The following is a 21,569-nucleotide window of genomic DNA, read 5'->3' on the forward strand; positions in this document are numbered from 1 at the left end:
TTCCCTCTGCAGGCTGGTGATTTGCACCCCCCAGCCCTCAGATCCCCAAACCAAGTAGTTGGGGCAGAGCAAAGAGAATTTAGGGCTAAATCTCTGGAGATTACTAGCCCTAGCATTCTGCTCTGCCCCAGGGCACAGCTCCTTCCAACCTGTCTGTGCACCTCACAGCATTACACTCGCGTGCCCAGCCCCTAGGCCTCTGGACCCCCACAGAGCACAGGGATTTGTTGCCTCCATGGAATCAGTGCCCTTCGGTTTACGAGCTTCAGCTCAGTTCAGCTCTCCTTAGCATGCCACGCCTAGGCGTCATCGTGCTGCCCTGCAGTGCCCCAGAGAGTGAGAACCAGCCCCAGGGCAGACCGCTAAGAACCAGGGCACAGACCCCACATTGGCCGGAGTTCTGTACTTAGATTTCACCTACCAGTTACCAAGTGTAAACACCTCAGGCACCATAACAGCCTAAACATGGAGTCACAGACAGTCCTCCTGGAGGGCGCTGATCTGTCTCGCTACCCTTTGTGATAGATCACAGCAATATTCAGGTGATTCCCAGTCCCAAAGGACCAGCCCCTTACTCCAGGTCGATTGCACCTTAGATCTCACACCACACACAAGGCTTGTTGCCAATCCTGTAATAAACTATCAACAGATTTATTAATAGGAAAAGGAAACAAAAGTTATTTCCAAGGTTAAAGCCGGTAACACACACACAAATTAATTACAATCTGATGTTTCAAAAGGTAACAGAAGCTTCTATAACAAGGAAGCTTTATGTGTCCTTCAGGGCTAACCCAGGCTAAGCAGCTGGGGATCCCTTGCTTATGCCTAGAAGCTTTGCCCTGAAGACTCCAATCAGCGCAGAGATCCAGTTCCTCCTTGTTTGGGGTTTTTAGTGCCTTCCCCCCTTCTTCTCTGAGCTGCCAACTCAGCTGATGGGAGGAATTCACTTGCACATCTCCTCTTAATGGGGTGGGGGCGGGGGTGAGTCAAGAATGACGACGTTTGTCCTCTTTAATGTTCCACTCTAGTCCCTGCATAGTTGCGGGGCCTCCCTTGTGGGGCAGGACAGAAAACCCGCTGGAGACCAGCCCTGCACACTCTCTCCTGCCTGGTGATTTCCATATGGGCGGACGACGTGAGCGCTCCAACATCGCCTTACACTGTGGGGTACGGATGTGATAAGTGAGATTAATGCGCGTGCAGCAGCTCACGGCATTCTATCACGTGTGCACACCAAACACGTTCTTGGAATTCTGACCCCGACTGTAACAACTCGAACACACTGGTTCCAGCTCTGTACCCGTCAGAGGCTCCTTGGGGACCTTGGCATGGGCTGGCACCTGCTCTGCCAGCATCACAGTCATGTCTATAGCAAACCCAGAGAGAAGTTTATTTGTGTGAGGCGCTGCGTCCATGCAAAGGTGCCCCCCTGGCCAAACAGGGGTGGGGGTCATGACTCCGGCTCACTCAGCTCAGCAGGGCTTTCAGGCCACCCCTGGTGTCCATGAATCTGGAAACCCCCTCTGTTCTTGGGTCTGCTTGCGGGGAGAGGGAGGGAACCCAGGCCCGCCCACTCCACGGGGTTCCAGCTCGGCCCTCAGGCTAGCCAAGGGGAGTCACAGAGTTTGCCCTGAGCTCCTTCCTACCTTCCCCGGGGCCTCTGGAGGCGCTTCAGTCTGTTGGCCTCTTTGCCCCCTGCCGGGTGTTGTCCCTGGGCAGGCGGCTGTCTAGCAATCAGCTGACCGGAGATCCTTTCTCCTGCTTGCTCACTCCTCTGGTAGCCACCTTGCCTCGCCCTTCTGCTTCCCAGCCCTTTCACCCTGCCAGCTGCTAGACGGGCGGTCCGCCGTGGCAGGCAGGGCTGTATTAACCTTTTGGTTGCTGGGCTAGCATGGGATATGTACACCTCAGGACAATTTGACAAAGCTTCAAGTAGAAATTCAGGTAGAAGCTGGTGTGAGGATTGAAAACGTGGTCACAGATGAAAGAAAAAAATCTAGAGGCTATATTTAGTCCCAAGCTCTTTGCCTGTGTAATAAGGATTTCTCACTCAAAGGTCAGGGCATCCAGAGAGCGGGGATCCGTTTCCATGAGACACACATCCTCCTCTTCTTGCAGTTGCGTCTGTTTTCATAACCAGGGCGTTTCATTAACTTCACCCCCATGGTCCCACCTAGTCAGGATCCTTTTGTGCTTTGTCCAGACCCTCGCACACTCTGTCTAGACTGTCAGCTCTCGGCTGCGCTGGGTCAAAAGAAGAGAGCTGTTCTCCCTCTGAGAAGCACCCCGCCGCATTTCAGCTCCAGTGGCTTTAGAATACAATATTCTACATGCTACAGAACTTTCCATACCTATTTCCAGCAGTAACTGTGACAACAGTGAGTCCTTAGCCTACGGCAGAGACCACTTGCAGCCCCTCCTGGGAAATCTCATGAAGATGCTGAACACAGGGGAAACGTGCCCATCTGAGCATGTCTAGTCCAGTCTCTGGGTAGAGACTTGTAAATGTGTACTCCCGTCTGCTGCCAAAATGGGACAGGCAATCCTGCTTCCTGGGGCTGGAGAAGGAGCCACGTGGCACCAGGACAGCTGCTGCAGGGACACATAGCCAGAGGGTCTGAGCTCTGGGCTGGGGGACAGCAGATCAGCCAGAGCCTAGAGGGAAGGAGGGCCCTGATCAGTGGCGGAGGAGCTGATGCTGTGGGTCACTCAGGCTGTGTGTTTGCTGATCAAGCTGAGTGCCTGTCACTGATACAGGCATTGGGAGTGATTTCTGGGTGAATTCCTGCCTCCCTAAGGCAGTAGGAGGGGTCTGCAGGTCCCTCCAAGGCAGGGGGGTCCCTCCAAGGCCCTGCTGGGAGGATGCAAACAGGATTTCTCCCTCCAGGGCTGTCAACTCAGCACCAAATTCGCTTAGAGCGAAATGGCGGCTAAGCCAGTGCAGGCATCGGTGGCTGTGAGCGTGCGGGTGCCAAGGCAGTTAGGGGAACTGCGCGTGGATTTCATTTCCTCTGGTTATATGTAGATGCAAGCAATTCCAGCAAGAGGCAAGGAATACTAAATTGGCATCGTTTTCATTACTGCCGCGAGAGCAGGTTGTGTCCAGTGGGATTCCAGCGCGCTGGCCTTTCTTTAACCTTTCTGCTCCAGCTGCCTTGTCATTTAGGAGAGGGAGTGTTACTGTCTCTGCCACGTACAGCAGGGGATCGTGGTTCTGGTTGCGGGGGAAGGAGGTGGAAGCTAGGGCGGAGGGAGGAAATGGAAAGAGGCTGATTGCGTGAGAGAAGAAGAGGCAGAGGAAGAGAAATGGTGGAAAGGACGAAGAAAGAGGGAATGAGAGAGCAGAGGAGGAGAGAGATATGGGGATGGTTAAACCAGTGCAATTTCTCGACATAGAGCAGGCCAGCAGATTGCACCTTCAGGCTGTGGAGGGAAGGGGGGGAAAGATTGTTCTGTTCCTTTTTATGAACGCTTGAGACCATCCACTATTGAGATGGTTAGCTAGGTAGATCGACAGATGATGGGTGTGAAGCATGGGGACAGAAGTGTGTACATGGGGTTGGATGGATGGATGGATCCACATGAAGGGAGTTAGTTAGCTGCTGAACGGCAAACTGAGGCAGTGCGAAAGGTAAGACCCTGAATTCCCAGAAACAGGGTCTAAAGTTAGGCTCCTAAATCCACCTGGTTCTCAGGAGTGGGGACTGCTTTTGCTCGGCACTTTGAGAGTCAGGCAGGTGCCTTGCTTTGGCCAAAATCACTAGAAGCAAGCATCAGGAAAAGCAGCCTGGCACCATGCAGGAGGCTGCAGAGCCAGGACTCCTTGGCCCACCAAGCAGCTGGGTGTGACCAGGCTTGCAACAAGGGAAGAGACATCCTGGAGTGAGAAGCAAAAGCTGCTGTGATTAAGGGCATCTGATGTGGGGCTCACATAGTGTCCCTGCTTCTGAAGGAAGGTGATAAGGCCACATGTGCATGGAGTGCAAACTGGTCTCTGAGCTGGAGGAAAAGATGGAGGAGCCTGAAGGGTGGATTAAGTCACTGAAGGAACTAAGTCAGACAGTGCCTGACAAGAGAGACTGAGCAGGCTGAGACCCCAAATGGGAGAGGTGGAAAACAAAGGAAGATAAAGGATGTGGCATCCAGGAGGGCTAGAAGCTGCAGGAAGAGCGGACGGGACCCGAGTTGAGGCAGAGGTCCGACAGACAACAAAATCCTTCACTTTGATACCTGCGATGGCTAATCTACTCTAGTGGAGGATCACATGAATGGGGCCCAATGACCTGCAATCAAGAGGCAAGCACTGACAAGGGAGTCACCAGCCAGGAAGAGGCAAGTAGCCTGTGTCTGATGTCTTGGCAGAGTAGTGGATTGCAGGGAGGAGGGGTATTGTGGGCACCCCAGGAATCGATAGGGGGGTCTCATCTGGTTCATTAGTGATCCAGAAGAGGATACAAAGAGCACAGGCAGGTGTTATGGAATGAGGAGCTATTGTGAAGAGGGGAGAGGTGGTGAATAACTAGGAGGGTGGTGAAGCCCTGGAATGTGTTACCTAGGGAGGTGCTGGAATCTCCATCCTTAGAGGTTTTTAAGGCCCGGCTTGACAAAGCCCTGGCTGGGATGATTTAGTTGGGGATGGTCCTGCTTTGAGCAGGGGGTTGGACTAGATGACCTCCTGAGGTCCCTTCCAACCCTAATGTTCGGTGAGTCTATGAATGATACAGAAGGACCTGGAGAGGTCAGAAATACGGACAGGAAGCAACGAGAGGACATTCACCTTGAGAAGATGTGGCTGAGAGCTCTGGGAAGGAGCAATCTGGAATCTCGCTATTGGATGGGAGAGGTTGGCCTTCTGGGGAGCCGTGATGCTGAAGAGACCTAGGGGTGGTAGCAGGCAGTACGTTAGGTATGAGTTTGCAATGTGATGTGACTGGTAAAACTTTTGCAGACTGATACCATGCCATGAAACCAGGCAGCAACTGATCCTCTTTATCCAATGCTAGTGCAGCCCCAGCTTTCCAGAAAGGCATTGACAGACGGAAGAGTACCCAGAGAAAAGTGACAGAAATGGCCAGGGGCTAGAGAGGAGCGTTCCAAAGGGAAGTGTGTACTGCTGGGCTAAGTGCCATAGAAGGGAGACATGAACCGCAGGAGGGAGAGGAATTACTGATGGTGGAGCAAGGGGTGTTACTAGGAGTCAGGGGCTGAAAGCTAAAAAGGGCCCACTTGATTATTTGTATTCCAGTAGCTCCTAAAGGCTGCAACTGAGCTGGGGGCCCCATTGTGCTGAGCACTGCACAGACTCAGAGGGAGACAGCCCTGGCCCTGAAGAGCTCACCAGAGTGGGAACAGAGGTACAGAGAGCCGAGTGAGTCGCCCAAGGTCACTAGCAGGTCAGTGGTAGAGTGGGGAATAGAACAGAATCCAAGCCTCGTGACTCCAGATCCAGTCCTTACCTGGGAGAGCGCATTGCGTGTCCGGGATGGATGTCAGCAAAAACGTCCTGAGAGGGAGATGCATTGATTTCCCAAAGGAAAATAGAGGGAATCCTGTCACTGGGAACATAACAAACTAGACTGGACTAAGCAATGGAAAATCTACTGCAGGGAACATCCCGCACTGACGGGATGGACTGGATGACAGAATAGGTCTATTTCCTCTCCGGTTTCCATGGATGAAATTTATCCCCTGATAAGTTGATGTCAGTACAATCAGACCAAATATTATCTATCTGTCTGTCTGTCTAATACTGGTGTCACTGCTGTAACTGAGTGCTGGCATGGACGAGGAGGTGGGTGAAGAAGGGAGATGGTAGAAGGAGGCTGCGTCTGTGCCCTGGATGATTTTGCTTTCAGACTGCAGGGGTTGGGTTGTGCTATGGCCAAGGTAGCCATGCGAGGAGATTCGGGATGTTTGGGCTTTTTGTTTCTCCTTAGGCTTCAGGCCCTGCAAGTTTCTGGGCTTCTTTGTGCTCCCCCCGGACGGGGCTGGCTGGTTGCCATTGCTAAGGAGAGTGTGCAGAGTGCTGTCAGGGCATAGGCAAGGCTGGCTGGCTGGCTCTCTGGCTAGAGCTGTTGGCTAGGGACCATGAGAAGCATTGTCTGTGGTATCACGCGTGATGCATGCATGGTGATGGAAAGACTCTCCCCAGCTGGACCAGGCAGGTCTAATGGTCAGCCACTTCCTTGCAGGCACAAAGCTGCTCAAAGGCAGAAGCCCACAGTGCTTTACAAGCAAATGTTCAGCACCGTCAGTAGCAAGGAGCAGTGCTTCGTCACCTCCCCCCTCCTCCCCCAAGCTTGGGTCATATCCCAGCCTCCTCTCTTGGGGAGGTCCTTGCGGGGGAGGGACTCGCCATCCCTTCCTAACCTGGGTGATATTTTTCACAGCATCCTGACTGCAGCCCACAGGTTAAAGAACTTCCTGCACCCTGTGCAAAGTGCTGGCCCCCTTTTCCCAGACGCTCCATTCCAGAACACAAGTGGGGAGGGAGCATCTCCAGCAGTAAAGCTCAGGGAGGTGATGACGCTCGCGGTGCGGTCGTGATATACGCAGTGCTGCTCTCGCGGCTTGTCCTTAGCGCAGAGAGCTGCCGGTTCACTCCAGTCCCCAGCAGCGTCTGTGTTACCCACATCCTGCCGGTCTCTTGCTGTGGGGCTGTGATTTACCTTTCCTCCCCACGGCAGCCATTGTACCACTGGAGTAGTTCAGAATCACGCCACGGCAGGAAAGGATCGAGGCACTCGGTATTTTTTAGATTCCAGTAGCACCTAGAGACCCAGCCAGGATCAGGGCCCTGTTGTGCTAGGTGCTGAAAGGACCATGTTAATTCAGTCCTAGGCTCCAGGCATTTATGTTTCAAGTACATAAATATTGTTACGAGGAGGAGGGGGAAGAATTGTTCTCCTGAACCTCTGAGGATAACCTCTGAGAAGAAGCAATGGGCTTAAATTGCAGCAAGGGAGGTTGAGGTTGGACATTAGGAAAAACTTCCCGTCAGGGTGGCGAAACACTGGAATAAATTGCCTAGGGAGGTTGTGGAATCTCCATCATTGGGGATTCTGAAGAGCAGGTTAGACAAACACCTGTCAGGGATGGCCTAGATAATACTTAGTCCTGCCGTGAGGGCAGGGGACAGGACTAGATGACCTCTCGAGGTCCCTTCCAGTCCTATGACTCTATGATGATTCTATGATCTCTGCTTAAAGCCCCTGTTCTGGTGTTTCCCCCCCATGCTGCTCTGCCAACACTCCTTAACGTGAACCTGCTGTCCCAATCCTGTGTCCTCCCCCAGCTCTTCCAATGGCACTGACTGCTGAGGTGCAGCACCCCCTGCTGGTTTGCTCCCTGCCCTGAGGCGCTTAATGTATAAACAGACAGGTGTGATCCTCTGTTTCACAGATGGTGAACTGAGGTCTTAGAGCCAGATTTGCAAAGGTATTTAGGTGCCTAAGTATCTTTGCAAATCCAGCCCTTGTTCCAGCGCCCATTGAAGTCAATAGATCAGCACCTGCCTGCCCTCAACTTGGCCAGGGCACACACAGAGGCAGAAGGAGGAGATGAAACTAGATCCCCTGATTGCCAGTCCAGCACCGTTCATAGAATCATAGAATATCACAGTTGGAAGGGACCTCAGGAGGTCATCTAGTCCAACCCCCTGCTCAAAGCAGGACCAATCCCCAATTTTTGGCCCTGATCCCTAAATGGCCCCCTCAAGGATTGAACTCACAACCCTGGGTTTAGCAGGCCAACGCTCAAACCACTGAGCTATCCCTCCCCCCTCAGCATTACAAGACCCTGGTGCAGGGGTGGGCAAACTTTTTGGCCCGAGGGCCACATCTGGATAGAACTTGTATGGCGGGCCATGAATGCTCACAAAATTGGGGGTTGGGGTGCAGGAGGGGGTGAGGGCTCTGGCTGGGGGTGTGGGCTATGGGATGTGGCTGGGGATGAGGAGTTTGAGGTGTAGGAGGGTGCTCCGGGCTGGGACCCAGAGGTTCGGTGGATGGGAGGGGGATCAGGGCTGGGGCAGGGTATTGGGGCATAGGGGGAGGCTCAGGGGTGCAGGCTTCGGGCAGTGCTTACCTGAAGTGGCTCCCGGAAACAGCGGCATGTCCCTCCTCTGGCTCCTATGCGGAGACGCGGCCAGGTGGCTCTGTTGTGCGCTGCCCCACCTGCAGGCGCCGTCCCTGCAGCTCCCATTGCCCGCGGTTTCCGGCCAATGGGAGCTGTGGGGGTGACACTTGGGGCGGGGCCAGAGTGCGGAGCTAGAGGGGGGCCATGCCGATGCTTCCGAGGGCCGCGCGGAGCACCCCCCGACCCTGCTTCCCGTCGGTGGCACCGGAGCGGGGCAAGCCCCAGACTCCGCTCCCCAGCGGGAGCTCCAGCGCTGGATTAAAATGGCTGGTGGGCCGGATACGGCCCGTGGGCCGCAGTTTGCCCACCCCTGCCCTAGTGCCTGTTCTTATGCGCTGTTGGCTCCGACTCCATCAAGCCGTTCTGCGTCCACAGGCTCTGGGGTTTGCTGAGTTCTTGTTGAGTCCAATTCCAGTTGCTGCAGTCCTTTTAGCCCCTTATGAGCCAGGGGCAGAGAATTTATGGGGAGCCCTCCCAAGTGGAAGAGGCTGATATTTGCCACCTCTCTTCCTCGCACTGATTTGTTGGTGCAAGGCTTGTCCTCCAGTTTTTGATGCATGCTCCGTTGAGCTGGGCGAGGCATACTGCTCCTGGAGAGACATGGGGGAGAGTGGGGGAGGGTGCCTGGGGCAGGCTGTAATGTCCTTGGTGACTGGGTACTTGTAATGGGTACATTGGCCCCTTAAGGACAGAGGGATTGCGGGGAAGGGGACAGGGTCGAGGCTACCCTGGTCCAAGTAACCCCAACTTTACAGAGACCATGCGGCAGCAGGGGCAGGCATGGGGGAAAGGCAGTGGTCCTGGGGTAAGACTGATCTCGAGGACAGGAGAAACCATCTCTTTAAGGGCCTGGGACCAGGAGCCCTGTAGGGAAGGGTGAGGGGGGGCAGGCTCTCCACCTCCCAATCAATAGATCCGCTGATCAGTCAAAACACAGTCGTGGGGAGAAGAGCATACATGAGTCTCTCTGCTCTTTCTAAGGGAGGGACTGTTCAGCAGGAGGGGAAAGGGCTGACCCAGGTGGTGGGAGGGGGCGAGAGCAGCACGAAGGACTCTCCTTATCCGGCTCTGAGTTTAGCAGCACTTTGGTTTGAAAGACATTGGCAGAAAGGCCTCTGGCACTTGGTATCTGGGAATTAAAGGGCCCATCAGGAAACAGAGCCCCCCCACAGTGCTTCTGCCGCAGTAACTTCACCAGCTACAGTGAGTAACTCAGCTGAGCGGAACAGGGCCCCAGAGCATGTGCATCAAGCCAGCCCTGAGTAGCCCGCCCAAAGTCCTGCCTTGGCCCAGGCTCTGGGAAGGATCCAGTTTTTACCTGACTCCCACTGTCTGGGCAGCCTCCCCCAGCTGTGAGGAGGGACCACCGGTCATGAGGTGTAGCGAGACTCTAGGCCAGCTTGTACAAATCCCGCACATGGGCAGGCTCCGGGGTGCTGGTGCTGGGGAGCAATTTGGCTGTCAAGTTTTAAGACACGCTGTGCTAGGGATTGTTGGACCAGTTCAGCTAGATTAGAACCATGCCCAACCTTCATCTCAGAGCCCTACCAGCTGTAGGCCTGCAGCTGTGTGATATGGATGTGGTCTGGTCAGGACTGGGGTGAGGGCCCTGCATGAAAAGCCCCGGTGCCATCGTGATGACTCGGGATGGCAATCATGGCTCTGCATCTGTATCGATCCAGGGGGACTGGGGCAGTGTGCTGCTGGAGGAGCCAAATCTAATATCCTCCTTGACCTCTTGTGTTCATTAAAGATCTCCTGGCAATTCACACCAGCGCCGGTGTGTTAAATTCCAGCTGGCTAAAGTTCAACTCAGGCAGCATATTTATGCCAATCTCGTATTTCCCCTGTAGACTCAGCTGGGAAGTAATTGGTCACTTTCCCTCTTAAAAATCTGCTGGGGCAGAACAGGTGGCCCACTCCACTCCAGAGATGGCTGCATTTCAGCGTTGGGCTGGCCCTTCCTTTGGCTATTGGAAAAACCTGAGATCGCGTGTGTATGCACCACTGCCCTCTGCTGGATGGGCTCTGCAGCGCACGACTGTGGGTCATAGTCCCCCTCCATCTCACAGAGATTCCTGAGTTCCACTGCTGAAGTAGGCGGTTCTATCCATGGTGTTGCTGTCGAGTTGTAAGTAGCCATTGTGCGTAGCATCGTCCCAGCCGTGCAGCGTTGCTAGAACTAGGGGGACTGGGGGCATTGCTGCACCCTCTGGCTTGAAGTGGTAGTAACAATCCAAATACATGGTTTCCATCATTAGCACCCCCACTATAAAATTGTTCTAGCACCCCTGTCCTGCTATTCCAGAGGTATTTGATGTCCTGGTGGGAGCCTTCTTCTATAAGGTTTCCAATCAGGTGCCTAAAACAAAGGGGTTTTGACCTTCTGGGTGCTTATTATCCAAATGGAATCTCCAAACCTGGTACGGTTTGCCCATCACTAGTTGACACCTACAGTCAGGATGAGACAGATCTATAATCCTGCACTCCTTGCTGTGGCTAAGTCCCCACTGGCTTCTGTGGCAGCTTTGCCCGAGTAATGACTGCAGGATCAAACCCACTCCCCTTATACACACAGTGAACCCAGGTTTTTTGTGCCTGGCTGGGAGTCCCAGCTCAAGCTGCTGCAGTCCTTTTGCAGGGCAGAGAGCCAGAATGATAGCCAGCCAGCCCTTTGGAAATAAACACCACAGCAACCACTAATGTACAGCTGTTTAGCTTCATGAGTCTCCGGGGAGGCATGCATAGCTAACACAACGCTTCAGACATAATTATTGATTGCACACACGGGTTGCTCTTACATTTGCCGTGTCAGCTTCGGAGACCGAGGCAGGCGCAAGGGAGGAGGAAAGGCAAAGGAAGGGAGCATGTGGACCCTGATGCAGTGGGGGCTGTTGTGAAGCGGCCTGCACAGACATTTTGGCGGGGGTGTGCAGCACTCCATTTCAGCTCCCTGCTGCCAGGCAGACAGGGCTCCGGGCTGATGTTTGATCGGGAAGGGTGCTTTTCTCCAGTGGGTCTGCGCTGCGCCAATCAGAGACGCGTGCTGCGTCATGACTGCGTTGCGAGCTAATTGCATGAAGGACGCTAATCGCGTCAGCTGCACCACAGTGCTGTGCTCTGGCGGCTGCAGGGTGACCAGATGTCCCGATTTTATAGGGACAGTCCCGATTTCGGGCTCTTTTTCTTAAATAGGCTCCGATTACCCGCCGCCCCCGTCCCGATTTTTCACATTTGCTGCCTGGTCACCCTAGGCGGCTGCAGGCTATTGCAGTGGTGGCCTCTTGATTCACATGTGAGGCCTGGGGAATAAAAAGGGGATTTGTGTTCATTGCTCCACTGATCCTGGCGTGTGGGATGTGGGGGGACCTGTGAAATCCCATTCCAAGGCCTCAGGGATCTTCTCATGGGTCCCATTCCCAAGTCTTGGGAGACTCCACTCGTGATGCCCCTTCTCAAGGGCTGGGGAGGCCCACGCTTCCCATTTCAGGAGCTGGGGACCCCCATTTCCATGCTTCCCAATCGTAGGCATTGCGGGTGCCCCTAGGGCCGGCCTTTCGTTCGGGCAAACAGGGTGAAGGCCCAGGGCGCCTCCAGAGCAGTACTGCCCCTCTCCCCCCTTCCCCACTCTGCTGCAGCTGCCCCTGCCCCCTGCCTTGGAGCCGCCCCGGCCAGCTGTTCCCAGGAGCTTCCCGTTTGCTGTGCAGAGCAGGGGGCACTGATGTCAGGGTGTCCCCCCCATGTACCCCCTCTCTGCTGAGTTGGGGTGGGGGGACAGGGGTCAGGAGTGGGACAGAGCTGCTGGGGGCTGCTGCTGTCTGAACAAGCCTTCAGACTGGTGAGCGCCGCTCTGCTTAAAGGGGCAGCACACTGTCTCTCCCGCACTCCCCCCGCACACACACTCGCTCACATCCTCTGTCTCTCTCACTCTCACACACACAGTGTATCTGTCTCACACTTCCCCAGCATGTGCACACACACACTCTCTCTCTCACACACACGTACACACTCTGTCTCTCTCTTATGCGTGAATTTAATTCTTTGAGTAATGAGTTCTAAAATGCCTAACTTGTCCTGGCTGGAGTAATGATCATTGTTACTGTTATTATCATATTGTGCTTTGTCAGTCGTTATTTAACGTGGTACAGTCCAATAATCGTATCCTCCTGGAATGTGACTTTAGCTCGTACTAATCTTAGCAGTGCTCGTTGAAAAACCCTAAGCTAAAGACATCACTTCAGACCCTGGCAGAGGAAGGTCACTTATTTTCAAATTGTATTTTTATATCTATAAAATAACTTAAGATTTGCATAAAAACAAATGCCGTTCCAACTATGATACCAACAGCAATGGCGGAGTCAAATATTAGTGAGTCTCGTACATGATTGTGATCGGGAGACATAAATGCCAAAATCATTAGAAAAATAATTTCCCTTTCTTAAGAAAAGAGAAAAAAACCCTGAATCACGTATGATAAAATTAAGTATGTTTTTAGTGGCGTGAAAAACCATTGATTAAAATAGAGGAGATAATGGCAGTAACACAGAGTGTGTCTGTTAGAGAAAGTAAGCAGATTTTAAGCAGATTTTATTTATTTTTAACTCCACTAAAGACAGTGTACAAAGTATCAAATGTGTGTTTCTGAGATCTGTGTTAAAGCTCCAGAACTGATACCTCAAGGTTTGGGACTGGGAATATCTCGCTGTATTATCTCCTGATTGTTCAAAACGTACGTATAAACTTTAAGTGTGGCTTTAATTGGAGTTTGTATATATTTTCTTTCTTTATATAACAATTAGATACCGTGCTCCTGTCATCAGCTAATTCCTAATTTATTATCTAGAAAAAACCCTAGAGTTTTTGGGTGCCCGCGTAGACCCTGGAATCACAGTTATAGTTTCCTGCCATGCCCCAAAATCTGAACTGGTGCCCCAGTGAGCCAGGAGTGCCCAGAGGGCTGCAGGAGGGCCAGGGGCTCTGGCAAGGTGCAGCTCCTGTGTGATGGCGCGAAACCCGCCTTGACCCACACGCCGAGCACCAGGCACCACCAGCCACAGCAGCAGTGCAGACGTACGGGTGGCAACACACCACATACCAGGCCGCCCGTACGTCTGCGGTGCTGTGGGCGGTGGCATTGCCTTCAGAGCTGGGTGCCCAGCCAGCACCCGCCAGTATCAGGCTGCCCTGCCAGGGCTGAGCTCTGATACCTCTTTCAATACAAATTAAGCACAGAGGGAAGCAGTGGGCCCCAGAGGTGATGCGGGGGTTGGGGAGATGAGAAGCCCAGGGAGCCCGTGGGGGCTAGGGGTGATGGTGTGGAGGGGGGGGGCACCAAAATACAAGTTCGCACAGAGCTCCTAGGGCTCCTGCTGTCACTGCACAAACCCTCCTCACTGCACTGAGGTTGCAACATCCAGGCCACAAGTCCAGCCTCTTTGTGTGCTGAATGCACGAAGGCTGGGCAGGCTGTTCTGGTGGAGGGGCAAAACTGAAGTAAACCTGGATCTGGAGTGCCAAGAACTAGTCTTATCGAGGAAGCAAGTCTCCCCTTCTCTGCCACTTTGCATGTGGCTAACAGACTTGACCAACAGGGAGTCCTCATGTGGGGCGACAAAACTGCAACGGCCAGCCACCCTGGAATGGATCCTGAGCTGAGAGTCCCCAAAACACGGGTCACCTAGACCTTGTAGTTAGAGCCACGCTCTGGTTGTGACATTCTCCTGAGGCCTGGCTACAGCCCACATGGTCGCGCTACATCTGCACATTGGCATTTCTAACCACACAAACGTGGGGGATAAGGTGGATAGAAAGCTGGCTAGATTGTCAGGCTCAACGGGTAGTGATCAATGGCTCCATGTCTAGTTGGCAGCCAGTATCAAGCGGAGTGCCCCAGGGGTTGGTCCTGGGTCCGGTTTTGTTCAAGATCTTCATTAATGATCTGGAAGGTGGTGTGGATTGCATCCTCAGCAAGTTCGTGGATGACACTAAGCTGGGGGGAGAGGTAGACACCCTGGAGGGTAGGGACAGGGTCCAGAATGACCTAGACAAATCAGGTGACTAGGCCAAAAGAAATCTGATGAGGTTCAGCAAGGACAAGTGCAGAGTCTTGCACTTAGGACAGAAGACTGCCATGCACTGCTACAGGCTGGGGACCCACTGGCTAAGCGGCAGTTCTGCAGAAAAGGACCTAGGGGTGACAGTGGATGAGAAGCTGGATATGAGTCAGCAGTGTGCCCTTGTTGCCAAGAAGGCTAATGGCACATTGGGCTGCATTAGTAGGAGCATTGCCAGCAGATCGAGGGAAGTGATTATGCCCCTCTATTCCGCACTGGTGAGGCCAAACCTGGAGTATTGCATCCAGTTTTGGGCCCCCCACTACAGAGAGGATGTGGACAAATTGGACAGAGTCCAGCAGAGGGCAACAAAAATGATTAGGGGTCTGGGGCAAATAAGTTATGAGGAGAGGCTGAGGGAACTGGGCTTGTTCAGTCTGCAGAAGAGAAGAGTGAGAGGGGATTTGATAGCTGCTTTCAACTACCTGAAGGGGGGTTCCAAAGAGGATGGAGCTAGGTTGTTCTCAGTGGTGGCAGATGACAGAACAAGGAGCAATGGTCTCAAGTTGCAGTGGGGGAGGTTTAGGTTGGATATTTGGAAAAACTATTTCACTAGGAGGGTGGTGAAGCACTGGAATGCGTTACCTAGGGAGGTGGTGGAATCTCCTTCCTTTGAGATTTTTAAGGCCTGGCTTGACAAAGCCCTGGCTGGGATGATTTAGTTGGGGGTTGGTCCTGCTTTGAGCAGGGGGTTGGACTAGATGACCTCCTGAGGTCCCTTCCAACCCTGATAGTCTATGATTCTAAGTAGAGTTGGTGAGTCTCACCCAGCATGCTACCTTGCCTTGTGGGAAAATCTGTGCAGTTAAAGGGCCTGATTCTCCATTGTCTCTCCCCTTGTGGAGTCATTTATATCTGGGCAAAAGTGGGTGTGCAAATGCTGCCAGGTTACCTGCTCTGCACAGGAGCGAAGGTCTGCCCACTGGGGTGTCACCGTGCTGATCATGGGCAGCAGGACCAACCGAACCGGCCACAAAGGAGCAGTCAGGAGGTCCTGTCAGTGCCTGCCAAGCTGGCTCAGGATAACATCCACCTGCTAGCCTAGGGCTCTCACAGGGGGTGTGCGGCTCAGATCTGAGCACCAACCATGTGTGCTGACACTAACTTACTTAGAGTCACCCATGCCAGGAGCTGGTTACAACTGGTTCAGTTCTAGCCTCTCCTATCAACCTCTCCCCACACACATGCTGCTCCCCCAATAGGTATTCCCTTTAGACCGGGCTCCAGTCACATTGTTCGGTTTTGAGGCCATCCAGCCTGTCCGATCCAGTCGCTGTTTTCCCCTCAGAAGGGCAGGAAGTCTTGTGACAGCCTGGTGTGCTTGGGGCTCTTCCTCTGTGGATTTGTTCAGGCACTGAGGAGGAGGTGACCTCCACCCTCTGTCGGGCTCTTCCCCAATGGTGTCATCCTGCCTCTTCACTCACTTCCCATTCCACATCTCCAGCCAGCCCTTAGCAGATTCCACTGGAGGTCTCAGCTGCCTGCATGAGCGCACCCCCCTCCCTCAGCTTGCTAGCCACAGCGTCCTTTGGATCCTGCACAACAGCAGGAAAAGGGGAAAGTTCCAGTTCAGAGCAGAGACTCCAGGCCGAATTCTGCATTCAGTTACACCAGCATCGTCACACTGCCATCCAGGGGGTTCCTGAGACTTTCCCACCATCTGATGGAAATCTGACCCTGTGAAGCCAACACATTTTACTCCTGCGTTGCTGAGAGCACAGTCTGGCCCCTCGGCATTATTCAGTAATTGGGATCAGAGTTGTATAACTGTGGTTCTCTAGATCCACAGCTTTGTAGCAAGCTTGATGTTCCCACATCCCCACCGAGGCCTTGGAAGGGCCCAACTGTAGCAGTGTCTGCTGATGTAGGGGCAACCACACCTCTCAAGCATCTCCCAAATATTGGACAGTTGCCATCTGCTTGCTGTCCTGTCTGGACTGGTTAACACTGAGCTGGCTGTAATCTGGAACCTGAGGCTGCTTAATGGTAGTGGCCAGAGACTCCATTTTGTCCAGATTAATAACCAGACCAATGCACGCTGCTTCTTGCCCCACCAGCTTGGCCATTAGCTGCAGAGATTCGAGATCTCAAAGCAGAATGGCTTTCAGCCCAATGCCAGCAGCCGTAAAGCCAGCTGCCTTTATCCATTAGCTAATCAGTGCAAATCCTGAACAACGATGGTGACAGAATACAGCCTTGCTGAACACCTGTGGAGAGAGGAAACCAGGCCATGTGTCTGCCACTGAGGCAAATGCAGCTTTCTGTTCCACTATTGAGCACTTCTATCAATGACACTGGCCAAAACGCCTCATCAGATCCCACAAACTCACTCAAAGCACTGAATCAAAGGCCTGGGGGAAGCCTGTTAAAAAAAAAGGGGCCACTCACGGCATATGAAATTCAGACATTTTCTCAAAAAGTGGTGCTTTCAGTGGCTTTCTTGGCATGGACATGTTAGAATGGAAGACAAATGAATTTCCAAGTGTATATACCAAGGAATGCTGCTATATGGCTGGCAATCATGTGGGTGTCAAAAGCTTCAATGGCTTGAGAACATTTCCCAATGGTGGACATAAACTGAATATACAACCAGACCACTGTAGGCTGCTTGCCAGAGATCAGTCTGGGGTGTGCTCAACTTGCAAGGAGACCACATCCTTCTGGGTTTTGCCATGAAGATGATGAATTGGGATCAGAATCTGGAAAGAGTTACTCCAGATTTACTAGGGTTTACATGTCAGCAGAGTCTGGCCCAATGGAGTTACGGTGGATTTACACCATTGTAACTGAGATCTGAAATCCTGAACCCCGCTCCAGCGTGCTGTGCCGCTACAGAATGCAAAGGAACTGGGAAGCTGGTGTAACCGGGGCTATCCGGGGGCCTACACCACCCACCTTCACAGCCCACAGGATAGGGTGTGTATGGCTTGTCCTCCAGCAATCCCAACAACCCCTTGGTTGGTAGAGGCTGCTCTAGGTTGCATTGGGGGCTGTGCTTCCTCTGAGCAGCTCTAGGGATCATGGGGAGCAGAACTGTGTTAAAGCCACTTTTATCCTCTCTCCCCACCTCAGCTGCACCAAGCAGAGGTGTGGCGTAGTGAGGACCTGATCCAGTAAAGGCCATGTTACTCCCGATTTACCTCAGTGTAACAGATCAGAAAGTAGCTCAGTGATTCTGCTTGGGGTCTACTGACAAGAAAGAAAACAGGGATATTTTACAGCGTGCTCCTGTTCCACTGCCCTGATGCCATTTGTGCAGGCTGGGGTGGAGGGGCTGGAGCTGGGAGATTGCTTTACTTTTAATAACATTTGCTTATGGAGCAGATTTTTATTATTGTTTCAAAGCAGGCTGGCACTTTCTTTTAAAGGCAAACAAATTGCCAAAGTTACAGCTACACCAGAGCCAAGAAGAAGATTTAACAAACTGTGTGTCTGGGAAACACCTTGTTCAGGAGGCTGGCAGCTGGCTATACTCTTGTACCTCTCACTTCTAGGTTGAAAGCTGGCCCCTATTGCTTACGAGCGAGAGATGTGACTATTTCAGTGCTCCTCTGGGGAAGGACTGGGGTGGGTTTAGCCCAGGCCCTGGGGAAGAGGCATTGGCACCAATTTGGCAGTCTCCCGTCACTGTCATCTTGTTAGTACATTTACATTTCCCAACAGCCTTGTGTTAGCTCCATTTTTACACACAGGGACCTGAGGCTTGTGATGTAGCCTTGAACCACCCTTCCTCGCTACAGGCTCATGATGCAAGGCCTGGAAGAGAGAGTGTAATGGGTTGAAAGCTGAAGGGACGCTCAGGCTTGAGCCGAGGCTCTGGTGCTCTTATCCCAGTGTAGCTGTACCGCAAACCCTCCTAGCATGGATGCTGCTTTTACTGGCAAGAGTTGTTCCGCTTCCCTGAGCAAAATAAGCTGTAATGGACCAAGGCCTTTTCTACCGTTGTAGCCATGTCTACACTAGGGCTTTTGCTGGTATAGAAATGATGCCAAAAATCACCCCCCTCAATGACATTGCTGAGGGGGCAAAAGATTGTAGTGCAGTCCTGGGCCCGTGGTGCTGACTCCCAAACCAAGCCACCCCAGCAGCTGGTAGAATAGGAAGCAAAACTCAGCATGCTGCCATAGGTGCTTCTGGCTTCAAAGAATGTTCTTCCAGGGTGCCAAAAGAACCGGCCTTGCCACTTTGGGCAGCAGGCTCTCTGCTTGCAAGCTAAGCAAACTGGGCTTAGTCAGCGTGTGAATGGGAGAGCAACTGTGCGAATGGAAGCCGTAGTGATGGTCAACAAACAGACCTCTTCCTGCCAAGCCCTTGAATCATAGAATATCAGGGTTGGAAGGGACCTCAGGAGGTCATCTAGTCCAACGCCCTGCTCAAAGCAGGACCAATCCCCAACTAAATCATCCCAGCCAGGGCTTTGTCAAGCCTGACCTTAAAAACTTCCAAGGAAGGAGATTCCACCACCTCCCTAGGTAACGCATTCTAGTGCTTCACCACCCTCCTAGTGAAAAAGTGTTTCCTAATATCCAACCTAAACCTCCCCCACTGCAACTTGAGACCATTACTCCTTGTTCTGTCATCTGCTACCACTGAGAACAGTCTAGATCCATCCTCTTTGGAACCCAGTTGAAAGCAGCTATCAAATCCCCCCTCATTCTTCTCTTCTGCAGACTAAACAATCCCAGTTCCCTCAACCTCTCCTCATAACTCATGTGTTCCAGTCCCCTAATCATTTTTGTTGCCCTTCGCTGGACTCTCTCCAATTTTTCCACATCCTTCTTGTAGTGTGGGGCCCAAAACTGGACACAGTACTCCAGATGAGGCCTCACTAATGTCAAATAGAGAGGAATGATCACGTCCCTCGATCTGCTGGCAATGCCTCTACTTATACATCCCAAAATGCCATTGGCCTTCTTGGCAACAAGGGCACACTGTTGACTCATATCCAGCTTCTCGTCCACTGTCACCCCTAGGTCCTTTTCTCCAGAACTGCTGCCTAGCCTAGTCCACCATCACAAGAGACCACACAGTCCCGGATTTGCAGATGAGCTCCAGCATGGTCCGAACGGGAGGTACTGGATCTCATCACATGCTGGGGAGATGAATCTGTTATGGCAGAACTACATTCCAAAAAAAGAAACGCAAATACGTATGCTAAAGTCTCCAGGGCCATGACGGAAAGAGCCTACTCCAAGGACACAGAACGGTGTTGTACAAAAATCAAGGAGCTCAGGCAAGCGTACCAAAAAGCTAGGGAGGCGAACGGGCGCTCTGGGTTACAGCCCCATACATGCCGCTTCTACCATGAGCTGCATGCAATTATGGGGGGTGACGCCACCACTACCCCACCACTGTCCGTGGACACCTGCAAGGGGGGAGTTGCACGGAGCGAGGAGGATGAGTTATTGGAGGACGAAGAGGAGAAGGACGACGACGACAGTGCACAGACGGCAAGTGGGGAATCTGTTTTCCCCCCTAGCCAGGAACTAGTCTTAACGCTGGAGCCAACAGCTTCCCCCCAGTCCCAAGGCGGGCTCCCGGACCATGAACCTGGAGAAGGCACTTCTGGTGAGTGAGATCCTGATCGGAGCCACGCGGTGGGGGGGTGGGGGGAAACCCAGCCGTGCTGGGCTGTTGGTGTTTAGTTTAAAGAGCTCATCCCTGCTCAGAGCCTCATCGCAGCCATGTGGTGGGTGCGGGGGCAGGGAGTGTTGTATGAAGCGATCATCCCAGAGAGCCTGCAGGCCCTCCTTTTATATGGCAAATCCACCAGGCTTTGCTTGCTATGGGAAATGGGGCTTGGCAGTTTGAAATCATTGAAATGAATGCGGAAGAAGCAGAACCCCGCATGCCCCTAGGGCTTAGCATGGCTGCCTGCAAGCTGAATTCTGTTGCCCAGCCGCATGTGGTGGCTTACTCGCACCAGAGTGGCAGGCACTTCAGTATAAGAGGCAAGATGTGACCTTGTACAGAAAGAAAATGTGCTGTGTACTATGAATTGCCTGTTTCACTGAGAAACAGTGTCCCCTTTGCTCTCTAAAATGTATCTTTTAAAATACGACACTCCCTTTTTCTCCTCCCGCAGGTGCAAATGTTTCAACGTGGCCCCAATCTACTCTGTCCCAGAGGCTGGTCCAGATTAGAAGGTGGAAAAAACAAACTCGGGACGACATGTTTACTGAGCTCATGCAGTCCTCCCACACTGATAGGGCCCAGTTGAATGCATGGAGGCAAACAATTGTGGAGTCCCATAAAGTGTTACATGAACACGAAGAGAGGAGGGACGCGTGCGATGAGAGCAGGCAGGATGCTATGGTCAAGCTCATGGGGGAGCAAACTGACATGCTCCACTGTATGGTGGATCTAATGTGGGAAAGGCAGCAAGACCACAGACTGCGGCTGCAGCCCCTGTATAACCGCCCTCTCTCCTCCCCAAGTTCCATAGCCTCCTCACCCAGACACCCAAGAACATGTGCGAGGGGGATGGCTACAGGGACCCACACACTCAACCCCAGAGGATTGCACAAGGAGCGGAAAGCTGGCATATCTGAAATTTTGATTTGGTTTCTGGACTTGTCCTTCCTTCCTCCTCCACCCCCCTAACCGAATACCCCTCCTCCCCTGATCTACCTTCTGATTTCTCTCAATGTGATGTGCAACAAATAATAAAGAACGTTTTTTAAACAATTGTGACTTTATTTCCTTTCATATATATAGGGGGCGGGTAACTTCAAGAGAAACAAACAAACTGTCACACCGTACCCTGGCCAGTCATGAAACTGGCTTTCAAAGCTTCTCTGATGTGCAGCACACCCTGCTGCGCTCTTCTAATCGCCCTGTTGTCTGGCTGTGCGAAATTGGCTGCCAGGCGAGTTGTCTCAACCTCCCACCCTGCCCTAAACATCTCCCCCTTACTCTCACAGATATTGTGGAGCACACAACAAGCAGCAATTACAATTGGAATATTGGTTATGCTGAGATGTAACCGAGTCAGTAAACTGCGCCAGCGCGCTTTCAAATATCCAAAAGCACATTCTGCACTGGCTCAGCCTATAGCCTTACTACTGTCCAGGGTGCTTGTGTACGGCTTCATGAGCCATGACGTTAAGGGGTAGGCTGGGTCCCCGAGGATAACTATAGGCATTTCAACATCGCCAACAGTAATTTTCTGGTCTGGGATCAAACAGACCAGAGTTCCGGAAGATGCGAGCGTCATGCACCTTTCCCGGCCATCCCATGTTGATGTTGGTGAAACATCCCTTGTGATCCACCAGTGCTTGCAGCACCATGGAAAAGTACCCCTTGCAGTTTACATACTGG

The 21,569-nt window shown here is 52.6% G+C and overlaps 2 protein-coding genes and 1 long non-coding RNA gene across 7 annotated transcripts in view; 2 read left to right on the plus strand and 1 right to left on the minus strand.

The window, feature by feature from the left end:
- Positions 1-21,569, plus strand: part of DTX1 (deltex E3 ubiquitin ligase 1) — a 124,075-nt gene that overhangs the window by 56,117 nt on the left and 46,389 nt on the right. The window lies entirely within an intron of this gene.
- Positions 631-2,735, minus strand: LOC125623220 (uncharacterized). The gene is made up of 2 exons (XR_007352921.2): positions 1,647-2,735; positions 631-1,160 (listed from the first exon to the last, which is right to left on the minus strand). It is a non-coding gene; the product is annotated as an uncharacterized LOC125623220 (long non-coding RNA).
- Positions 1,082-20,936, plus strand: LOC142069348 (uncharacterized). The gene is made up of 3 exons (XM_075120165.1): positions 1,082-1,167; positions 19,223-19,817; positions 20,335-20,936. Exons 2-3 carry the CDS (start codon positions 19,361-19,363, stop codon positions 20,850-20,852), a joined length of 975 nt encoding a protein of 324 aa, XP_074976266.1. The 5' UTR covers positions 1,082-1,167; positions 19,223-19,360; the 3' UTR covers positions 20,853-20,936.

Source organism: Caretta caretta, chromosome 15, assembly GCF_965140235.1.
Source record: "Caretta caretta isolate rCarCar2 chromosome 15, rCarCar1.hap1, whole genome shotgun sequence".
Taxonomy (NCBI): Eukaryota; Metazoa; Chordata; order Testudines; family Cheloniidae; genus Caretta; species Caretta caretta.

What these genes read in the sequence shown, in the direction of transcription:
- LOC142069348 (XM_075120165.1), top strand. Translation starts at nt 19,361, where the DNA reads ATGGCAGAACTACATTCCAAAAAAAGAAACGCAAATACGTATGCTAAA. An exon ending in ACCTGGAGAAGGCACTTCTG is followed by an intron (nt 19,818 to 20,334) that starts GTGAGTGAGATC and finishes CTCCTCCCGCAG; the next exon opens with GTGCAAATGTTTCAACGTGG.